The sequence below is a fragment of the Amblyomma mixtum genome, chromosome 1 (assembly GCF_055824585.1).
Source record: "Amblyomma mixtum isolate Tamu chromosome 1, ASM5582458v1, whole genome shotgun sequence".
Classification (NCBI taxonomy): Eukaryota; Metazoa; Arthropoda; class Arachnida; order Ixodida; family Ixodidae; genus Amblyomma; species Amblyomma mixtum.
This window is the reverse complement of record NC_143012.1, coordinates 12022077-12040287: the sequence shown is the minus strand read 5'-3', so window position 1 is coordinate 12040287 and position 18211 is coordinate 12022077. Positions and strand designations below refer to the sequence as shown.

Here is an 18211-nt window from a genome sequence, read left to right as displayed (position 1 = left end):
GATGTCAGTGACTACTCCATTTCACCAAACTTTCTGTGAGCGTGAGCAAACAAGAAGGATTTTGTACATGACATTGATACACCGAGAAACAAGGCACAAGGAAGAAATAAGACACAAAGAACAGCACCCCTGTTCATCTCGCGTTCTTTGGCATGTTAGCCTCAAACATGAGGCCTTAAAAAAATTGTTCAAATTTTAACTCCCTTTTCACCAGCATGAAGTTTTGAATTTCATACACAAAAAGAAGAAAACACACAAGGGTTAAAGGGACACTGAGGAGAGCACTATTAATATATTTTTTATAGCAAAATCCGATAGTTCGGCATGTCATGGCTTTGTTGCCACTTGGCCGGCAGCGAAAAATGCATTTATTTCTAAGAAATTTGGATTCGAAGTTGAAAAGGTTTTTCCCGCCGCTGTGATTCAAACTTAGGATTCGGCTATGACGACAGAGGACTAAGTGACGTAAAACATGACGTGTTGCAGACTCCGTGATTTCTGCCGGCCAGCAGTGCGGCCTAGCAGCAGCCGAAAAGAAAGCTACCGCCGGCCGCACGTTGCAGGCATCTATCGGCTATTGCGGCCGTCGCTACAGTCGCTTCGCTTACGTTTGCACCGGCGTTTTGCGAGCGTTACGATGGATCTCGTTCTCGAAGTCGTCAACGAAGTTCTCGCAAATAGACACCTTTAGCATACCGTGTACCTTGATACCGCTAGCGGAATACCGGGAGCCCGCCTAACGCCGGCGAGCAGGCGCTGATTGGTCCCGATGCTTCAGGCGAGCGCGTAGCTGCCCGGCACGTGGCGCCATCTGGCGACGTCAAGGAGATTTGCGCATGCATTGGCTGCGCCTCAGTGATTTGTGCTTCTCGTGTCCTAGCGTTGCTAGAACCATTGGTTCTAGCAACACTGTTTTGTTATATGACGTCATGACGCTTGTACTTGCGAGTTTGGCCTGTGGCGGCGATACCTGTATTTTGGTTCTTGCTCTTTTCTACGTTACAAGAGCTTTGTTGTCAGTATGAGTGGCGTTTTTGTAATCAGGAGCTGGTATTCTGTCGATACAAGCCAACTTCAATTTCTCCTCAGTGTCCCTTTAATACTGCCCAGTGTGCCCTAAAGCCACTCTGCTTCAGGCTACATGGGAGAGCAAGACACTATCTCAAATTTCGTTTTGCCAAACAAAGGCATTACGGTCAAGCCCACTTATAACAATATTCAAGTGCCATGGAAATACCATTGTTATATCCAATAATTGTTACAACAGGGTTGAGCCGAAAAAAAGAAAAGATGACAAACTTCACCGCATTTATTGACAGCAAATACCTGGAGGGGTTTGATTGTTCTAATGCCTGTAAAAGCTCGTTAATTCGAACTTCAGGGAACCGGAACAATGTTCACCGTTCACCGATGACCAAAGCACCGCCATCACTGCGCCACCGGGAGCTTCGCGCACCTCCACGTCACAGGAATCAAGCCGTCTTACCGGAAGTGATTCTTATGGGAAATTCAAGAAGCATGCAGAACCAAGGGTGCGGTGACAGCTGACAAGAGAAAAACCGCGCTGGCTGCATGCGCGCGCGCTGCACTGACTGATTGGGGGTACGCATGGCGTGCGTAGCCAATGCAGCAATGCAGCAGCTCTCCTGACGCGATGACGCCTGCCTCTTTTGCTTTCGTGGCGTTGCTGCGCCAGCTTAGTCCATTGGTCGGCCCCCCACGTGCGTGCTTTTGTGCTGTAAGCATGGTTTTGCTGGTGTGGTTGCAGCATTTCCTTTTTGCTTCTATAATGGTTGACACTCAATTACCAGATTTAATTGTTATAACCAATAATGTGCCTTGACAGCATCGCAATAAGCAGTTTATTTTACTATAGAACATGTGACACAGCTGATGGTGCCATGACTGACCATTGTTATATCCGATATATTGTTATAACCAGTATTGTTATAAGTGGGCTTGACTGTATTATTATTATTATAGTTCGTACAGGTACTACCAATTTTGACATTACAAAACAAGATGAGTTTTCCTTCCTAGCTAAAGCAGGATGTTTGATGCATCATCCCTTGTCCACGCCCAGGAATGAGCACTGGTATCCCACGCACGGCTGTGGTCTCCCTCTTCTGAGAAGTTTTGTTCAGTGCTGTATGAACTTGCCCCAGTTCATGCGATGCCACTCATATTTTTTCTATACTGCCATTTTCTGTAAACAAACATTTCATTAATAAGTAACTTCTAGTTTTCCTTTTTGTTGGACTCAACAGCACACGCTGTTAGTTATTGTCATGTGATATTTATACAGTTAATTCAACATATTAAATTTTTTTTTCCGCACGTCCATCTGATATCTCGCTGATCATGGTTAGAAACATCTTGATCAAGAGGGCAACTTGCATGCAATGTTAGGTCCATTTTGTTTTCTTGATTTTAGCTAGGATGTCACTGCATAGGGCAGAGTAACTTGGTTGAGTTGTTCACCGCGACCAATTTTGACCGCCAAATGTGCATCAGTGCAGTGTTCAAAAGGTGGCCAGGTCTCCACGGAGACTTATTTTTAACACCTTTGCAAACTTTCTTGAGCACAAACCGCCTGTGAGCCATGTTCAACTTCACCGTGACTCAGACAAGGTTCAATAGTCTCTGTTGAAAACAAATGAAGGATACGGTACACAATCTCCAGGTCGTACTCTCCCTTGGGCAGCGAGCTGACAAAGAGCTCGCGTGTGTGGTCCACGCGCCCGTACAGCTTCCGGAAGGTGGGCAGTGCGGCGGTACGCATCCACACGATGAGGGTCTCGTTCTCGAATCCACCAACTTCCTCCACCGGCAGGGGCCAGTTCGGAGGCTTCGCCGTGCCGTTGAAATTCATGCCTGTACAGGAAAGAGCACTAACTCAGTCTTGTGCTGGATCTTTGACAAAACAAATACTATAGGCACCTGTGCAAATATGTGGAAGCTCTTGGTTTGCCGCATGTTTAGAACAGAGTCAAAGACCAGTATGACAGCTGCTGGTGTAGTACAGCCAAGACATCATCATCACAAGCTATTTTTTCAGCTGGTGTGGTCAGAGGAGGAGAACAGAGACAGATGTGATATATGGACAAGTGTTTACACCTTGCGGCCATTATGACTGCTGAGCACATCACTGCCCTGTGCAAATTTGTATGCAAAAGCACTGAAGTTTGGGCCAGTTGGTATTGATCCATCTTGAAAACGTAGCAGCACAAAAAAACGAGGACAAAATAGACACAGATACGACAGTTGGAAGTGCAGCATATGTCCTGTCGTACCTGTGTCTATTTTGTCCTCGTTTTTTCGTGCTGCTACGTTTTCAAGAAGGCAAATTTGTAGCACTGCTGCGAGTTTAAAATTCTTCCTCTGCTCTATCAAAAGAAGAGGCACCAAGGAAGGTATTTAAGCTTGCTAAGTACAGTTTTCTCAAAAGTTGGATGTGGCAAACGATTGAGTGCAGAAAGTGCTGTCAATGTTTCCAACCTGTCGTTAAAAGGACTCCAAGTTCCACTAGTGAAGATGCAGTCCTGCATTACTTTTAGTGACATCAAAACAGTGAAGGTCTGCAAGCACTGTTAACAGTGCACATGCCCGGGCAGGTTGCAAGTCTCTTTCACACGCAGTACTACTGATACAGTACTACTGATGATGCAGTAGTAATCATACACACTCTCTCTGTGTGTCAAAAAGAGGAGCCATACTGAAAAAAGAAGACCAGCCATGATGAAACATTCAATACAGCCAGCAACACGTCAGCAGTGAGCATACTTAGGTTTCCGCTTTAAGCACATCAATGCACCTTGACACAGAGCAGGAAACATGAACATGGTATTTTTCTCTTTTCATCGGCCGCTGATGGCATAATTTTCCAGTGTTGTCTCGTTCGCACCGCTTCAAGAACTGACGTTCTATTACACTGTGCACATTGCAGCTAATACGTGATTGCGAAAGCAGATGGTGCAGGGTTGTTCAAGGACCATGGGCTGCAGCTACAAAGTAGCAGAGAGATCACAGGACCACCCCTTCACTGACCTGGTGGGTTCTTGAACTTGACCCTGCGATCAGTGGGCCAGGCGATCTTGTCAAAGAGAAGGTGCACATCAGATGATTCTTCGATGTTGGTCTGGTCTGGCTTGTGGCGGTACTTGAGGTTCAACGTGTCTTAATGATTGAAAAAGAAAAAGAGAATATCTAAAGGCACATTTCAGGCACACCCAGGGTTGCTGACGTCAATTTAATGACACCAAAAAGCAAAAAAAAAAAAAATGGTTTCTTCAGTCAAGTTTCTTGCTGTAGCCGAAAATTCCTTCAATTCGAACCAAAATCCGAATTTCTGGTGCTTTTTCCTTTCAACACATCAGAAAAGCAAGAAAATTTCTGAAACACCCTGCAAACCCGCTAAGATTCCCTTTTTGCTGAACTTTACTCATAAAGCTCCCCGACAAAGGAAAAATTGTCTAAATGAAAAATCACTAGATATCTGTGCATCGTCATCGCAACTTGCTTATGGCCCTCCCTGTAATGTTCGACTAACAAATATTACTGCTTCCTGCTGCTGCAAAACGGATGAGAAGACAATACAATAAGTTCAATACAATGCCTACACCGTGTATGCACACTTCTTTTCAAGGGTTCCCCCAACTCAGCATCAATTAGAAACGCTACCACTCAGCAAACCACACAGTTATGCAAATGCAAACACACGAACAAGCAAGCTTTCACAACTGATAGGGTCTCCGCCCTGTTGCAGTGACCTCAATTCTGAAATTTGAGCTACACAGCTCAAGCTTACGGAAGGGAATTCAACTTCTTGGCCACGGAGCTGTTCAGAAAAGCAGGACAAGCAAAGATTTGAAAAGCCGAAACTCCAGCAAGAAAGCAGACATTGCGCTGAAAGAACCGAACCCACCATTGAAGATGCTGTTTGCGATGGCTCCGCAGGGGGCAATGGGCAGCCCCGTCTTGGGGTCCTGTGCGAAGGGCTCGCAGTCGAGATTCGTCTGAAGAGGTCGGCCCAGGAGCTGGGTGTCATCCCGGGACTTGACGTACCGTCTGTGGTTCTGGTAGAAGTTGGTCAGCCCGTAGTACACATAGACTTCTGACTGCAACGCAGAAGAAGAGGTTTTTTTAAACCGCCCTCTAGAAGGCCATGTGCACACCCCACCAGGCGTATACCTCTGTATTTTGATAAACGCTACTTGTCAGAGACACATCTCACAACATCAGTAGCAACTTTTCCCACCACATTAACTGAACTGATCTGCAAACCCTCAAAAGCCTGCAGAGCAAGTTCAAGAAACACAATGCCAGTAAGTGGTTCAGCAATAATGACAGAAAAAAATAGAACACTCCAACGCTGCTGCAGAGTGAAAAACAATTTGCCTACATGCACTGCCGCTGGTTTATCATGAGACGTTTGGTGTTTTATATATGTGAGAAGACTAGAGCAACAATGAAGTGATAGCCATGAACACAACCCTCTAGACTTTTAAAAACACATCTTTTTTTTTGAGCATCACAGACATATATGCAAAAAGACAGCCTTGGGTCCACATTAGTAGGCACCATACTTCAGCAAAAAAAAATAAGCTGCACCAGATACTTGATTAAAAGCTGTGCACTGTACCGTACATCAAGACGGCTGCAAACTGTGACACCAGTGTTGACGTTAGGATGACAGCCTAGGATCAAGGGCTTAGCCCCGTATGCATATTTCGTCCATGCTATCCACAGAGCAGGCTTTGCAAAAAAGCCTAGAATCTACATGTCACGTTTGATACATCTGTGCTTCACACAGATGACCGCAACAAACTTGGACAGTGCTGCATAAATAGAATAACACTAGAATGAGAGAAGACAGTTGGATTTGAGCACAAATGCTTGCCTTCTACATACGGTACTGAATTACCGTTTAGCACCACACCATCTAAGTACACATATCCAAACGTTCTTTCTAAAAATATGCTTTGAAGTAAGTTCCCGTCGGGACGGCACAATGAAGAAATGATCGAGCGCTAAAAAAGAAGCTGTAATGCACAATTTTACCTTGAAATCTTCGGGAAGCGTTATCCGCTCCAGGCAAACGCATGTCTTCTTGATGTCGTTCTGAATCACAGACGCGCATGTTACGTTTTTGCCTTTTTCCTTGCATTCCGTGTAATCAAACTGGAACTCTTGAACCTGTCACGGAAGGTTGAACAGTCTGAGCACAGGGAGTTGGAGGAACAAACTAGGTCGCAGGTTTCGTGCGTAAGTAAGACCGCCAATGTTACTAGGTCACAGGTTTCGCGTGTAAGTAAAGCCGCCGACGTTACCTCGTTGGACGAAACTAGGAGACCGATGCCTATGGGAACGAATGCAAGGCCTATTACGAAGAACGTAGGCAGCACCGTCCCTGCCGTCAGAATGGGTTGCCATGCCGACAGTCGCTGCTGCTTGAAAGCACTGCCTGAAATCAAACACAGTAGAGAACGGTTCTCAAATTAACAGACCGTCGACAACGGCAAAATCGAGTCAGAGCCGGCTATCGGTAGCGCATATTGCAGCGATTTCCGTTTTGTTCGTCTTGCCATGAAGCACGATTGTTACAATTAACTCAAATCCGCGATGCCGGCGAACCGAGCTGAGGCTTCAGTTCTTGTCCAAACGAATGGTGAACGACAAACGTTCACTTAACGGTGTCAGGTAAGGTCACAACGATCGCACTTGTAACCACGAACACAGCGCTTACGCCCCAGTTCAGTGCCAGCCAAGGGCTATCTGTCCCTTCGAAAGCCTTCAGCTGCAAGCCCACATTTTCAGGAACTGCGTCGTAGCAGCTTAACCATGCACAGCGATATTAAATTAAAAACAAGTCAAGGTAGAAGAAAATAAATCGGCTCACTCGACGGTTTCTTGCTCTTGCGATCGGGGTTCGACATCTTTTTGGCCGCCCGACCACGCCGGATGTTGACCGTGACGTCAAGTAGGCCACGTGACAAGAACGGGTCGTGACAACTTCCGGCGGCGGCGGGCGTCCCATCGGAGATATCATCGGCGAGCGTGGCTCTCGGCATAGCTCTGTCGGCTCGGTGCTGCTTCTGCGGAGGCCCCGATGGAGGCGTCTGACGGGTTCTGCACAGGAGACAGGAATGGTGGGCGTTTGTTTCTTCCCTTTCGCGCGGCTTTCGCCGATTGTTCCTCGCCGGTTGCTGACTGAGCGCTTGGCAAGCTCCCAGCCACGGCACCGACAGTACGCGGCATCAAACTCCTCCGCTCTATAATTCCCATGATAACGCATGCCGGTCCGCACACGAACGGTGTGCCGACCATTTGACACTGCCGTCGCCGGTCGTTAAAAAAAAAAAAAAAACTTCGCGTTCTGAACTGGTTGAGAACATCTAGGTTATTTTAGCGCATGCAGCAGTGCCACTCCCCCCACCCGCATTCGCGTTTTAACAGTGCGTGCTGGACGCATAACCAAGCACATATTGGTGTTCAATTGTTTAGGAACAAACTTACAACTTGTGTTCTGTTTCCAATAACTGCATACAGAGCCAGTTATAATTCTACCGATCAATGTTAACGATAGAACTTGAACCGCGCTAATATATAATGTAGCTAGGTTTCACACACCTGAGCGAGTTCGAGAATCCAGTGAAATAAAATCCGTTAAGTGAACACGTCAACAATCCTGCAGTACGAATAGCGATTCCACGAATCACGTTAAAACAACGCAGCAGCTGTGGGTGTTATTCCGTTGCCCTTAAAGATAGCTGTTAGAGCGGACAAAGCACGATGCGGAGCTTGCATAGTTCCCATTTAAAGGCATCTATGGTGAGCTTAGTTCTTTTTTATTTGTCTTGAAGCAAGGGCTCTGGTTTATAAAATTGCAACTGCTCGTGCATTAAAATCTACGAACACCGTACGTAGTTGCCTAACTCCGTGATATACGTATACGCGTTAGATGTTCAATAAATTCAATAAATGTGGATGCTATCTCCTTCGAATATAACCACACGAGAATATTTTTAAACGCACGCGTTCTCTTGGAAATAAAAAAGCCTTTTTCTTTCCTTTCCAAACCGTGCGTATGTTATTGTGTACAGTTGAAATAAAATACAGTATGCTCCCGCCGGTCTCGAGGTCTCGGCAATGGTATGGGTCATAACTGAAGTGTACTTGCATTTATGACCTCGATCACTTAGTAAGCACAAAGCGTATTAATTACTTAGTCCAATGACATACACTGGAAAGAAGATGAGGGTGGTGGGAAGAGGCTGAGAGGATGTGAACTCCAGAAGATCTAAGGGTAAGGAAGTGGGGAGATCTCATCGCAAGCATCGGAAAATTATGTGATTATGAATCGCGCTACATACAGCCTTTTCTGAAAACGCCTCAAAACTGATGAGGCCGATGGATGGTTTGACAGACTGTGTATCAGTGAAAGTCACGGCGCGGTGTGCCTGAATGCTGTGACCCTTGAAATTCATTGATGCTCAACTGCAATTAATGCTCCAAATTAACGAGGGCACTCGTCAGTGATTTTTACCAATACAGTAACACTTTCAAAAAGTGGTGAAGCCGCGTGCTGTCGCGTTTGTGTGCTACATTCTACAAAGCGAAACAATGGGCATCTGTTGCAATCCTTGTAAACTCATGAACTCTGAACGTCGCGATGCTCGCCAATTAAAGTGTTCAGCAATATTCTTTTTTACGATTTATACGCCGCAGGCATGACGTCTAAACCGTGTTACGTGCGGAACTGCCGACCAATAGGAAAACATTTTGTCCCCAAAATTACCAGTCCCATGATTATGTATGACCTACATAAGAGTACAGTGTATAGCGTTGAACACAAGTGAATGTTCAAACTGAAACTGGGGACAAACTGAAGTTGACTTGTACCGATAAAATAGCACGGTTAAATTGTAGTCTGCACCGTCGCCGAAAACGGATCTTTTGCATGTAAGCTAGAAAAGGGGGGGGAACAAAATACAGATATCGACACTGTTCGCCAGGTTTGGGAGCAAACTCAGAGACACCGATTATTTATTTTTTTTTGCGCTTGGTTCACTTCAGTGTGCGTTAACTCTTTTCCGGCAGCAAAAAAAAAAGAGAAAAAAACACCTATGGCTTAGATAATTGCCAATTTGCAGAATACCGAGCGCCCTCTACAATTTTCCAACCGAAAATCCTCTTTTGCAGATGTCAATCTCGTAATCTCGAGCGAAAATGGAGGGGATTCCCCTTTATCTGTATGACAGGGAAGTTGTTGAAAGGACACAATAGAGCAGGGATAGGAGCGGGTCGAGACAGTTACCTGTCAACAGAATGCATCATTGTAAACTTTCCACAACTTTCCTTTACACTCTATCTCAATTGCTGGTCGTGACCAGTGTTGTCGGTAACGCGTTACAAGTAACGACGTTACCGGTAACGCGTTACTTTTTTCGGTAACTTAGTAATGTACTCGTTACCATTTCGGAGTTGTAACCGGTAACGTACTTACGTTAACATTTTCCGGTAACGTGAGGTGTCACGTTACTAGTAACTTTTTATTTCAACTGTCCCCCCTCTGCCTCTTTTTCAGAAAAAAAAAAACCGCCGAAAATGATGTTGCACATAAACAAAATCTGCAGGTGCTCTCGATGACCCTTGTTGCGGCTCGCATGCATGCCAGAAAACACCTGCCCTTGACCACGCACTCCACCAAAAAAAAAAGCACGAACACGCAGTCACACACTTGTCTTCACCCCAAAACCACTCTCACACACACAACTCTATAAACAGTGGACGCATGCCGAGCCACCAATGGACCATTTGCAGAAATCTGTCAGTCAGTTTCTCCGTAAGCTTGTTTTCCAACCAAAAGGTCTCGGGAAGCAGTTCCCTCTTCTGAGTAAACTCAGGAATGTCGCCAGTTTACATCAAGATAGCCCCTAGAGAGCCGTCGAATAAGTACAATGGTACAGCACAGAAAAGAAGATTGCAGTCAACTGGCTGTAGCACCGAAGTAGAGGGAAAATTGGCAGTGGCTTAGCTCTGGTTAAGCCTGGATATACAAGCGAAAAGCTGCAGTTATGCTTTGTTTGTTTGACGTCATGGCTGTCGCAGTTCGCGCACAATGCACTGGGAGCACCACGATAACGGTGGAGGCAAGTGTGCTATTAGCCTCCTTGCGCATGCGTAGTAACTGTGGTAAACACGCGGCTGCAACGAAAGGGCACACGATGGCGAGGAGGCGATCGCGCAGTAGCCAACTCCCTCGCTACCACTTCTGGGTCTTCTTGCTGAGGTGCTGGGCATGAGGTGCTGGGTGCGGCTGTGGGCGCTCTGCGGCCGCCTGTATTCGGTTTTGAAACGCCCGGAGAGGCAGAATTTCTTGGGCCGCTGCGCTGAGTGTATCATTGTATGCTCCCGCAGGGGAACAGCCGCGCGAAGGTCCGTCATTACACACCGTTAGCATACCGTGTACCCTGTTACCGTTACCGGAGCGGCGGGAGCCTGCCCACCGTCAGTATGCACGCGCTGATTGGTCCTGATGCGGCATGCAAGCGCACAGCTGCTGTATAGGCACTATAGCTGCTGGGTACCCGGCGCCATCTGGGCCAGCCTCAAGGCGATCTGCGCATGCGTAGCCGCAAGTACGCGGCCGGGTATGACCACTGCGCGTGCGCAACAAGCGTACGTAAAACCGGTATGCTAAATGCTGTTCCAAGCTCTGCGGGAAAGCCGCTTCTCGTGTGGCAGGAGCCGTGCTACTCAGGGAAATACGCGCATGCGCAGAAGCAGCGCTGCACCTTTCAAGTTGACTGGGCCGCAACTAATAAAGTGGCAGTTTGGAGGCCGCTCCTCCCCGTGGTGGCTATACAATACCCCCCTCAGTCGGAGAACAAAGTAGACTGCGCTCAAGATGGGAGCGAATAGCCTCCTGCGGCTCACAGGTTGGGTATGAGCCGACACGAATTGCAACATTTGACGTCATAGGGGTCATGTGATCGCCGGTCTGCGATTAGCGTTACGAGCGGCGCGGGGAAAACGGTCGCGAAACTCTGCTCCCTGCGAGAGCAAATATAGGAACACTCAGAGCCGTGGAACACTAGCTGCGCCTATCTAAATCGCCCTTTTGAAAACCTAAACACAGGCGTGAATATTACCAGAGTCCTTCAATAGCTTTGAGGGACTCTGCTATTCCTAACTACCACTTACAAATCTGATTACAACTGGGCGACTAACTGTAAGAGTTATAGCGAAATGGCATGATAGTTAACGAGTTACTAATGAACCCGTTTTGGCCCGTTTTGGCCTGAATGTTAGACTTCAGGAGCATCGCGCAGCCGTTGAATCATTGGCGGGGGCGGGGAACTGGCAAGACATTGTCGCCATTGTAGCAAGTGCACGCCCAGGTTCCGCGACACAATTGTCTTGAAAAAATTAACGACCCAGCTTAGTAGGGAAATTTTTGAAGCCTACTGCATAAAAAAAGGAAATGACCGTTGCATCAGCTCCACTTCAGTATCGTTATCCAAGAAGGAAGTCAACTATCTAGATGCTAACCTGTGCCACGCGCGCCCACCTGCCTGTATAATGTGATGGTGTCGGCTGTTTATCAGGTGTGATTACGAATCTTGTATAAATGAGGTTTTCCTTGTAGTAAACCTTAGCTGAAGTTCCGCGTCTTGTCCTGTGCTTTCCTCTCTTCGTGCCTCGTCGTTTTGCGCGGTTGAATTATGCACACCACCGTTTCCTGAAGTTTGCCACGACTGGGTACTGTGCCGAAAAAATAACCCGTTACGTCTAAACTGTCACACACACGCTGTCTCACACATTCAATATTTTCCATTGCGAAAAAAAAAAAAATCTGTGTGGTTTCTTTCCTGATGGAATTTTTCCACTGAGAAAGGTGTGGAGTTACCGCTCTGAATATGAAGAACTACACGGCGATGGTCTCGCTGTAAGAGCTCGAAATCTCCGATTTTATGCTTTTGTTTGAATTCGTGGACTTGCTCAGAGCGCCTCATAACTTCCCCAGTGTCGTACGCTTATTTTTTTGCGCTGCTTCTTGCAGAAACGGGAGCAAATCTCTGGGTAACAGGCTTCAACCGATAAGAATTTAGCGGAATCAAAGCCGATGCCCGTGGTTATTCAACCGCGTCATGGAGTGGGCCTTATCACAGGTTTTGCTTGCTTGGCGTTGCCGCCCATGGGATGTTCTTTTTGTTACCGAAGGGGAAGACGGCAAGACCTGTGTTCTTTGTTCTTAATGCTGCTATGTTGCAGAATAGACGTCCTTTGTCAGTAAGATAACAGTGTTTTTTTTTTCCTCTGGTATAAAAGGCGGAGGCGTCGTATGTCGTAACTAAAATCTTTCGCATTCTGCGGTTCGAAAACTAGAATGTTTTGGCGAGGCAGTGGACACTCTGGAGAATTTTCCTCCTATGGCAGGGGAGGATTTGCGGACGAGGAGGTGCAATGAATGGAGCGATATATGCAGGTACCGACTCGCCCACTACGTTCTGCTGATGCAGGTATCCCTGTCGCTTCCATGTAGCCCGGGAGTTTTTTAGAGCGCAGCTCTTTGGCGTCCGTTCCTGGGTTTCGCGTCGTCGTCGGCGTCGGCGTTGTCGTCGGCCTCGTAACCAGCTCCGCCCCCCTTTCATCCCCCCAGCGCTATCGGCGTCAGCGGCATCAGTCAGTCGCTGCTATCTCTTCCCTCCTCCCTTTATCGTGTTGTCCGCTTGCTGCGCGCGCTTCTGCCCCCATCGTTTGCCGCTGGGTGTACACGCCGCCCCCCTCCCCCCTCTTCCTGCGAGTCTCCGGTTGTCAAAGCGCCGGCTCGAACTTAATTCCTTTCTTCGCTCCTCCTCCAATGCAACCCCTGTGCGGTGGCAATCAGAGAGCCAGATCGGTGGCGGCGGATCTGTATATGTGCACCGCCCGAGCCGAAATTGCGAATACGTGTGAAAAATAAAAAAAAAAAATTCTGTGATAGCGCATACATGTGTTGCTCGATTTCTTTGCCTCAATCTATCGAAAAGGTGAAACAGCTTATTTGCTGCGCTCAAATTTCGCATTAGGAAGTAACGTAATCGTCGGTAATTTTTTTTTTTCGCAGTTTTCCCTCCGAACATGTGATTCAGTTTGAATGACGCACCCTCCCCCCCCCCCCCCCTTCCCCCCTTTCCCGCTCCTACTTAATTTAATCCTGGATGACGGATTACGTTTGTCACGTAATCATATCAACCGGTTAGTGCAGTCTTTTCGCTTTTCCTCGCAGAAGTACTCGAAGGGTCTGTGCTTGTGGTCTAATGAACATGACTGCTAGAAGGCGATTCTTAGAATCATCTCAGAAGACAGATGCAGGTGACCTTTCGCTATGATACAATGGGCATCTATACATTCGTTATATATACATTGTCTAACGGCCATGGCTGCTTAAAGACAGTTCTTAGAATCGCCTGAAACATAGGAGGAGGTTATTCTTAGCCGTAAAAGTACTGAAGATGGGTTTCTATATACAGGGTGTTTCACCTAAGACTTCACACAATTTTTAAAAATGGCCTTTTTCAACTTTTTACAGCATATCGTTGTCAGCGGTGTGGTACATAAGAATACAGCTAAGACGTGCTCATTAGTAGGCTGGTTAACTAATATTGATAAGTCAACTTTTTAACTATTACCGTTAGGCTCCTTAATTATTCAAAGGCGTGTAGCCCGACGAGTTGCGTGCACTGGAGAGGTTGCTTTGCCTGCAAGCTTCTCGAAAGCACGTGTATTTTGGCGCGACGTAGCCAAAATTTGTTGGGCCACAGCTCCGAGGGTAACTGCGTTTTCGAAATTCGAAAAACTAACGGGAATAGTTAAAAATTTAACTATTCAGTATTAGTTAACCATCCTGCTAGTTAGCACGTCTTAGCTGTATTCTTATGTACTATACCGTTCACAGTGCTATGCCGAAAAAAAGCGCTCTTCAAAGTCGAGAAACCGATTTTTAAGAATTGTGTAAAATCTTATGTGAAACACCTTCGGTCTAACTACACACTGTGCTGACTCAGTGGCTTTGGCGTTCGGCTGCTGATACCAGGGTCACGGGTTCAGGTCCGGGTCGCGTCGACCGGATTTCGAGGGAGGCGAAACGCAAAAAAAAAAAAAAAAAAAACGTCCTACGTCAGCGTACGTTAAAGGGACCATGAAAAGAATTAAAAGCCGCTTGCAAATGTTAGAAGTGATGCTCAGAAGCATTGACACCAAGTATGAGTCTTCGGAACTCAGCCGGCAATTTATTATGAATTTTTAAAAACCGTGTTTTTCAAAATTCGCGGGCCGCTTGGTGTCTTCGTAGGGAGCAATTCTGAAACCAAAACCGGGAAGATAGACGTCACTAGTCCCATGACGTCGGCAGGCCACCACACGCTGTCATTCGCTAGAGCCACCGCAGCTTCGACGTCACGGGCACACTTCCGGTAGCGGTGAAAATCGTCTGCTCGAGCTGCCGCGCGACTCCCTGGGGCAAGCGCGAGCGAGGGCATTGCCTTCGCGCATATGGTTTTAATTTACCTCTGCCGCCTCTTTCTGTCGCGAGTTCGGGAGCCACTAGCAGTGCCTTTTTCGACCGCCCAAGATGAATACGCCTTGCTGTGTCGTCGGCTGCAAACCCAGTGACTGGCGAGGTGTTGAACTCAGGCATGTTACTCCTAGAGACGTGCGTGAGCGAGCAGCCTGGATGGAGCGCATCGGACTGCCAGCGTCGCACGCACGCCGAAGACTCCGCGTTTGCGGTCGACACTTCGCACCTGACGCTTACTACTATAACCCAGCGCTCGTTCGATAGTCAGGCATGAATGTCAAGCAGCTGAAGCTTCGACCGAAGTCGCTGCCGACACTGTTTCTTCCCGCCGGGAAGGTGAGTTTCCAGCTTACTGCGATCGGAAGACAATTTTATCTACGAGAACTTAAAAAAAGGTGCCGCATTTACTTAGGGCACAGGACGAATTCGAAGCGTTAGCTGTCGCGGAGGGCCTTGGCCTGACGGCTACGTACTGCTGCTGTTCACATTCGGCTGCTGCTTCGACATGCAGACTCGGTCCCGACCTTCTTTGACTCTCCCGTCCGTTTTACGACCGTAATACCGTATGTTCCTTGTGTTCTAAGTCGGGCGGCGCGATTTTGCGATCCCGCAGCCGGGTGTCCAACATCATTCGAGAGCTAGGCTCAGTATATGCACGGTGTTTCACACCAAGACTTGGCAGCATCGGTGTGACGGCCGAACCAGCGCACAAAAAAAATAAAACATTGTGTGAGCCGGGAACAGGTCCGGGTCCATTGTGCCAACTAGCAAAGAAACCCGACGCGCGCCGCAATCCAAGAAAGCGCCGAGACCGGAGAGACGCTGCCGACGCACGCTGCTCCTCGCGAGTGCGACAACCGGAAGTTGTAAACCGAACGTCAGCGAATGACGTTTTCATGGGCGGAGCCCAGTCCCGGAGCTGTTTTCTTTATTTTTTTATGGTGCCCCGCGCGTACGAGTTGAGGGGGGAGAGGAGGAGGGTGATTTTTAATCGCCTATAACTTCGTTGTTATTGATGCTAGCTCAAAAATTCTTGCGCTGGAGTGACGAGTGATGGATTGCCTATCTTTACATAATCTCAATAAATTTGTTTCATAGTCCCTTTAAAGGAGCCCAGGTGGTTTTAATTCAGAGCGCTCCATTAGGGCGTCCCTCATAGCCCCCACGTGTCGTTTCGGTTCACACTGGCTACATTATCAAGAATTTCTAGCATTGTGTGCTTATCTGTCACGTGTATAGTTTGTGAGACATATTCATTGTCTGTGTATTATCCCTGCTGAAAAAAAAGTTGTATAATGCAATAACCTCACACAGGCTTCGTCATGCAAATGTCATGCAATTTGTATGATATTGTATGACATCTGCGTGACAAATGTATGATTTGTAGGATAATTGTGTGACATTTGTCTGACAAACTCTACGAGTTTATTGCACCATACAACTTTTTTCAGCGTGTTTTTTTTTTTTTTTCAACATCTCTAGAACACACGGCAGACAGAAAACTGCTGCTGGACTGTATACAGGGGGGCTTTGACCTTTGTCAGGCTTTCTGGGAGGCTTCTGTCCCAGCCTCCTCTCGAATACCGAGGAGCCAAATCAAATCAAATCAAATCAAATGAAACCCCGCATACCACATGCGGTGTGAAGAACGTGACCGCTACAAGGTGTTGTCAGAGGAGCGTAAATCGTCACGCATTTAAAGCAGGCGACATCAGCGCCCTCTGACCAGAGCCTAACTGCGTCACATTAAATAGGAGCCCACTTACCCAAACGGCGTTTACTGCGAACTGTAGTTTCTCGACACAGAATTCCTCCGGTGTTTGTCCACAGAAACACGCTGGGACAGCCGCTGCGAACAGAACTCGATCCTGTTCTGCTGCGCGTTTGCTTTCGTAATTGCGACCAGACAGGCACCGTATCTGTTTGAATTTTTATTTCTTCGGTTTACTGACTGACTGGCGAGACTAAATGTCGCTGGCAGATTGGATGAACGCATTCTCTCCCAGCAAGCACACATAGCCATCCGCTTAGTTTTTTTTCTTTGCTTGCTTTGTTTTCTTATATATTTTTGTTCTGTGATCGAAATAGCTTAGTAAACCTCTGACCGTCATAGTACTTGCGACTGTTGTTATCTGTTGACGCGGTTTCCGTTGTGTGTATGTGACAGAGAGGGACGGAGTTAGAGGAGTAATAAAGCCCTCTGATGGCCTTTTATTTATTTATTTTTTTGGGTCACGAAGCTTGTCCTGAAGTTACATATACAGGCACAGAACCGGCACTTGGGTTTCGCAGCAGCTGCACCGCTCGTCACGTGATGATGACGTCATTTCATGCGTACGACGTGATCTCTGTGCAGTGAACCTTTACGCTGCTCTGTAAAATTTAAAAGATTGCTGTATGACATGGAGGAATGGTTGGAGGAATGGCGCCAGCTTCGGATGACGGGGCCGCAAGCCGTCATCAATGGCAGCTGACCTATAGTTCATTGCAAAATTTTTGCGCGTGTTGAAACTCTGCTGGGCTGGAAGTTTTTTATAAAGTTTGTTTAATGAATTGAAAAATTGAGTGTACTACAATCGTGCAACTTTTGTTGTTTTTTTTCTCCCTCGTAACTTAAAAGTTCTACGCCGCTGGAGTGAGTTTGCGTGTGTTCTGCAAGACACCTAGCGAGTTCGTATTCGCTCTAATGAACAATGCTGACCGCTCTTCAAACAGATGGATGTGCCCCTTGGTCGACGCGACGCCCCAGCGCGGTAACTTTATGCAGAGGTCAGTGTAACGCGATTTAAAAGTTACTGCTTTCGTTTGGGCTAAAAAATACCAATCACTATTCTTCCTTATGCGGTAGTCACTTACTTTTCAAAAAGCTGATGGTGTAGATTGTAGGTACAAGCTGCTAGCTAAGTTCGTACATTTCGTCCAGCATTATGGGGAAGTAAGTTGTGATATAGCACTTGAAATAGTGTTGGTTAAGCCTAAATTGATCGTTGTCAAATCGCTTCGGCGCCAGAATGTGCAAACCTTTGTGCTGACATGTGTCTGCGTTCGTGTCACGTGAGAACCGTGACGTCATTGGGCCTTTATATATTTGGCTGCAAACTGCTAGTGCTGGTCGATTATCTGTCTCGCTACCCGGAAATTGCGCTTCTGCCTTCAACTACAGCTCTAACCGTTATAGAAAGGATGAACAGCATTTTTGCTCGTCATGGCATTCCGGAAACGGTAGTGACAGATAATGGACCGCAATTTGCATGCTCCGAGTTTGAAACTTTTGCTGTTGAGTATGGTTTCAGTCACGTGACTGTAAGCCCAAGGCACCCGCAAGCAAATGGGGAAGTGGAAAGAATGGTGCAAACAATCAAGCGTCTTGTACTTGAACCGAAAGACCCTACCTCGCACTTCTCGCATATAGGGCGACACCAGGAGTGCTGGGCTACAGTCCTGCAGAAATCCTGATGGGTCGACTCGTGTTCAGATGGCACCTCAGCTGCGGGGCCCAACACAGAGTAGAATGACTGATGTTACAGCTAAGAATCATTGGAATCGAAAATTGCAAGCGCGTTACTACAACAAACGTCATCGTGCTGGGGATCTCGTTCGGTTGAAGGTCGGTGATCCTGTGTGGGTTCAAGACTTGAAAACCAGGGC

At 47.1% G+C, this 18211-nt stretch overlaps 2 protein-coding genes across 2 annotated transcripts in view; one reads left to right on the top strand and one right to left on the bottom strand.

Annotated features, from left to right (window-relative positions):
- Positions 1–18211, bottom strand: part of Cdc50 (cell cycle control protein 50A) — a 46631-nt gene that overhangs the window by 5976 nt on the left and 22444 nt on the right. Inside the window, exons 3-8 of the mRNA XM_089542819.1 lie at positions 6899–7128; positions 6330–6463; positions 6061–6195; positions 4925–5117; positions 4048–4176; positions 2668–2874 (exon numbers count right to left, since the gene is read on the bottom strand). Coding sequence (XP_089398945.1) covers positions 2668–2874; positions 4048–4176; positions 4925–5117; positions 6061–6195; positions 6330–6463; positions 6899–7128 — 1028 coding nt within the window. The remainder of the gene's footprint in view (positions 1–2667; positions 2875–4047; positions 4177–4924; positions 5118–6060; positions 6196–6329; positions 6464–6898; positions 7129–18211) is intronic.
- mmy (UDP-N-acetylglucosamine pyrophosphorylase mmy) overlaps positions 6999–18211 on the top strand; it is a 73323-nt gene continuing 62110 nt past the window's right edge. The window contains exon 1 of the mRNA XM_089542808.1: positions 6999–7148. The gene's annotated coding sequence lies outside the window, so the exon portion shown is untranslated. The remainder of the gene's footprint in view (positions 7149–18211) is intronic.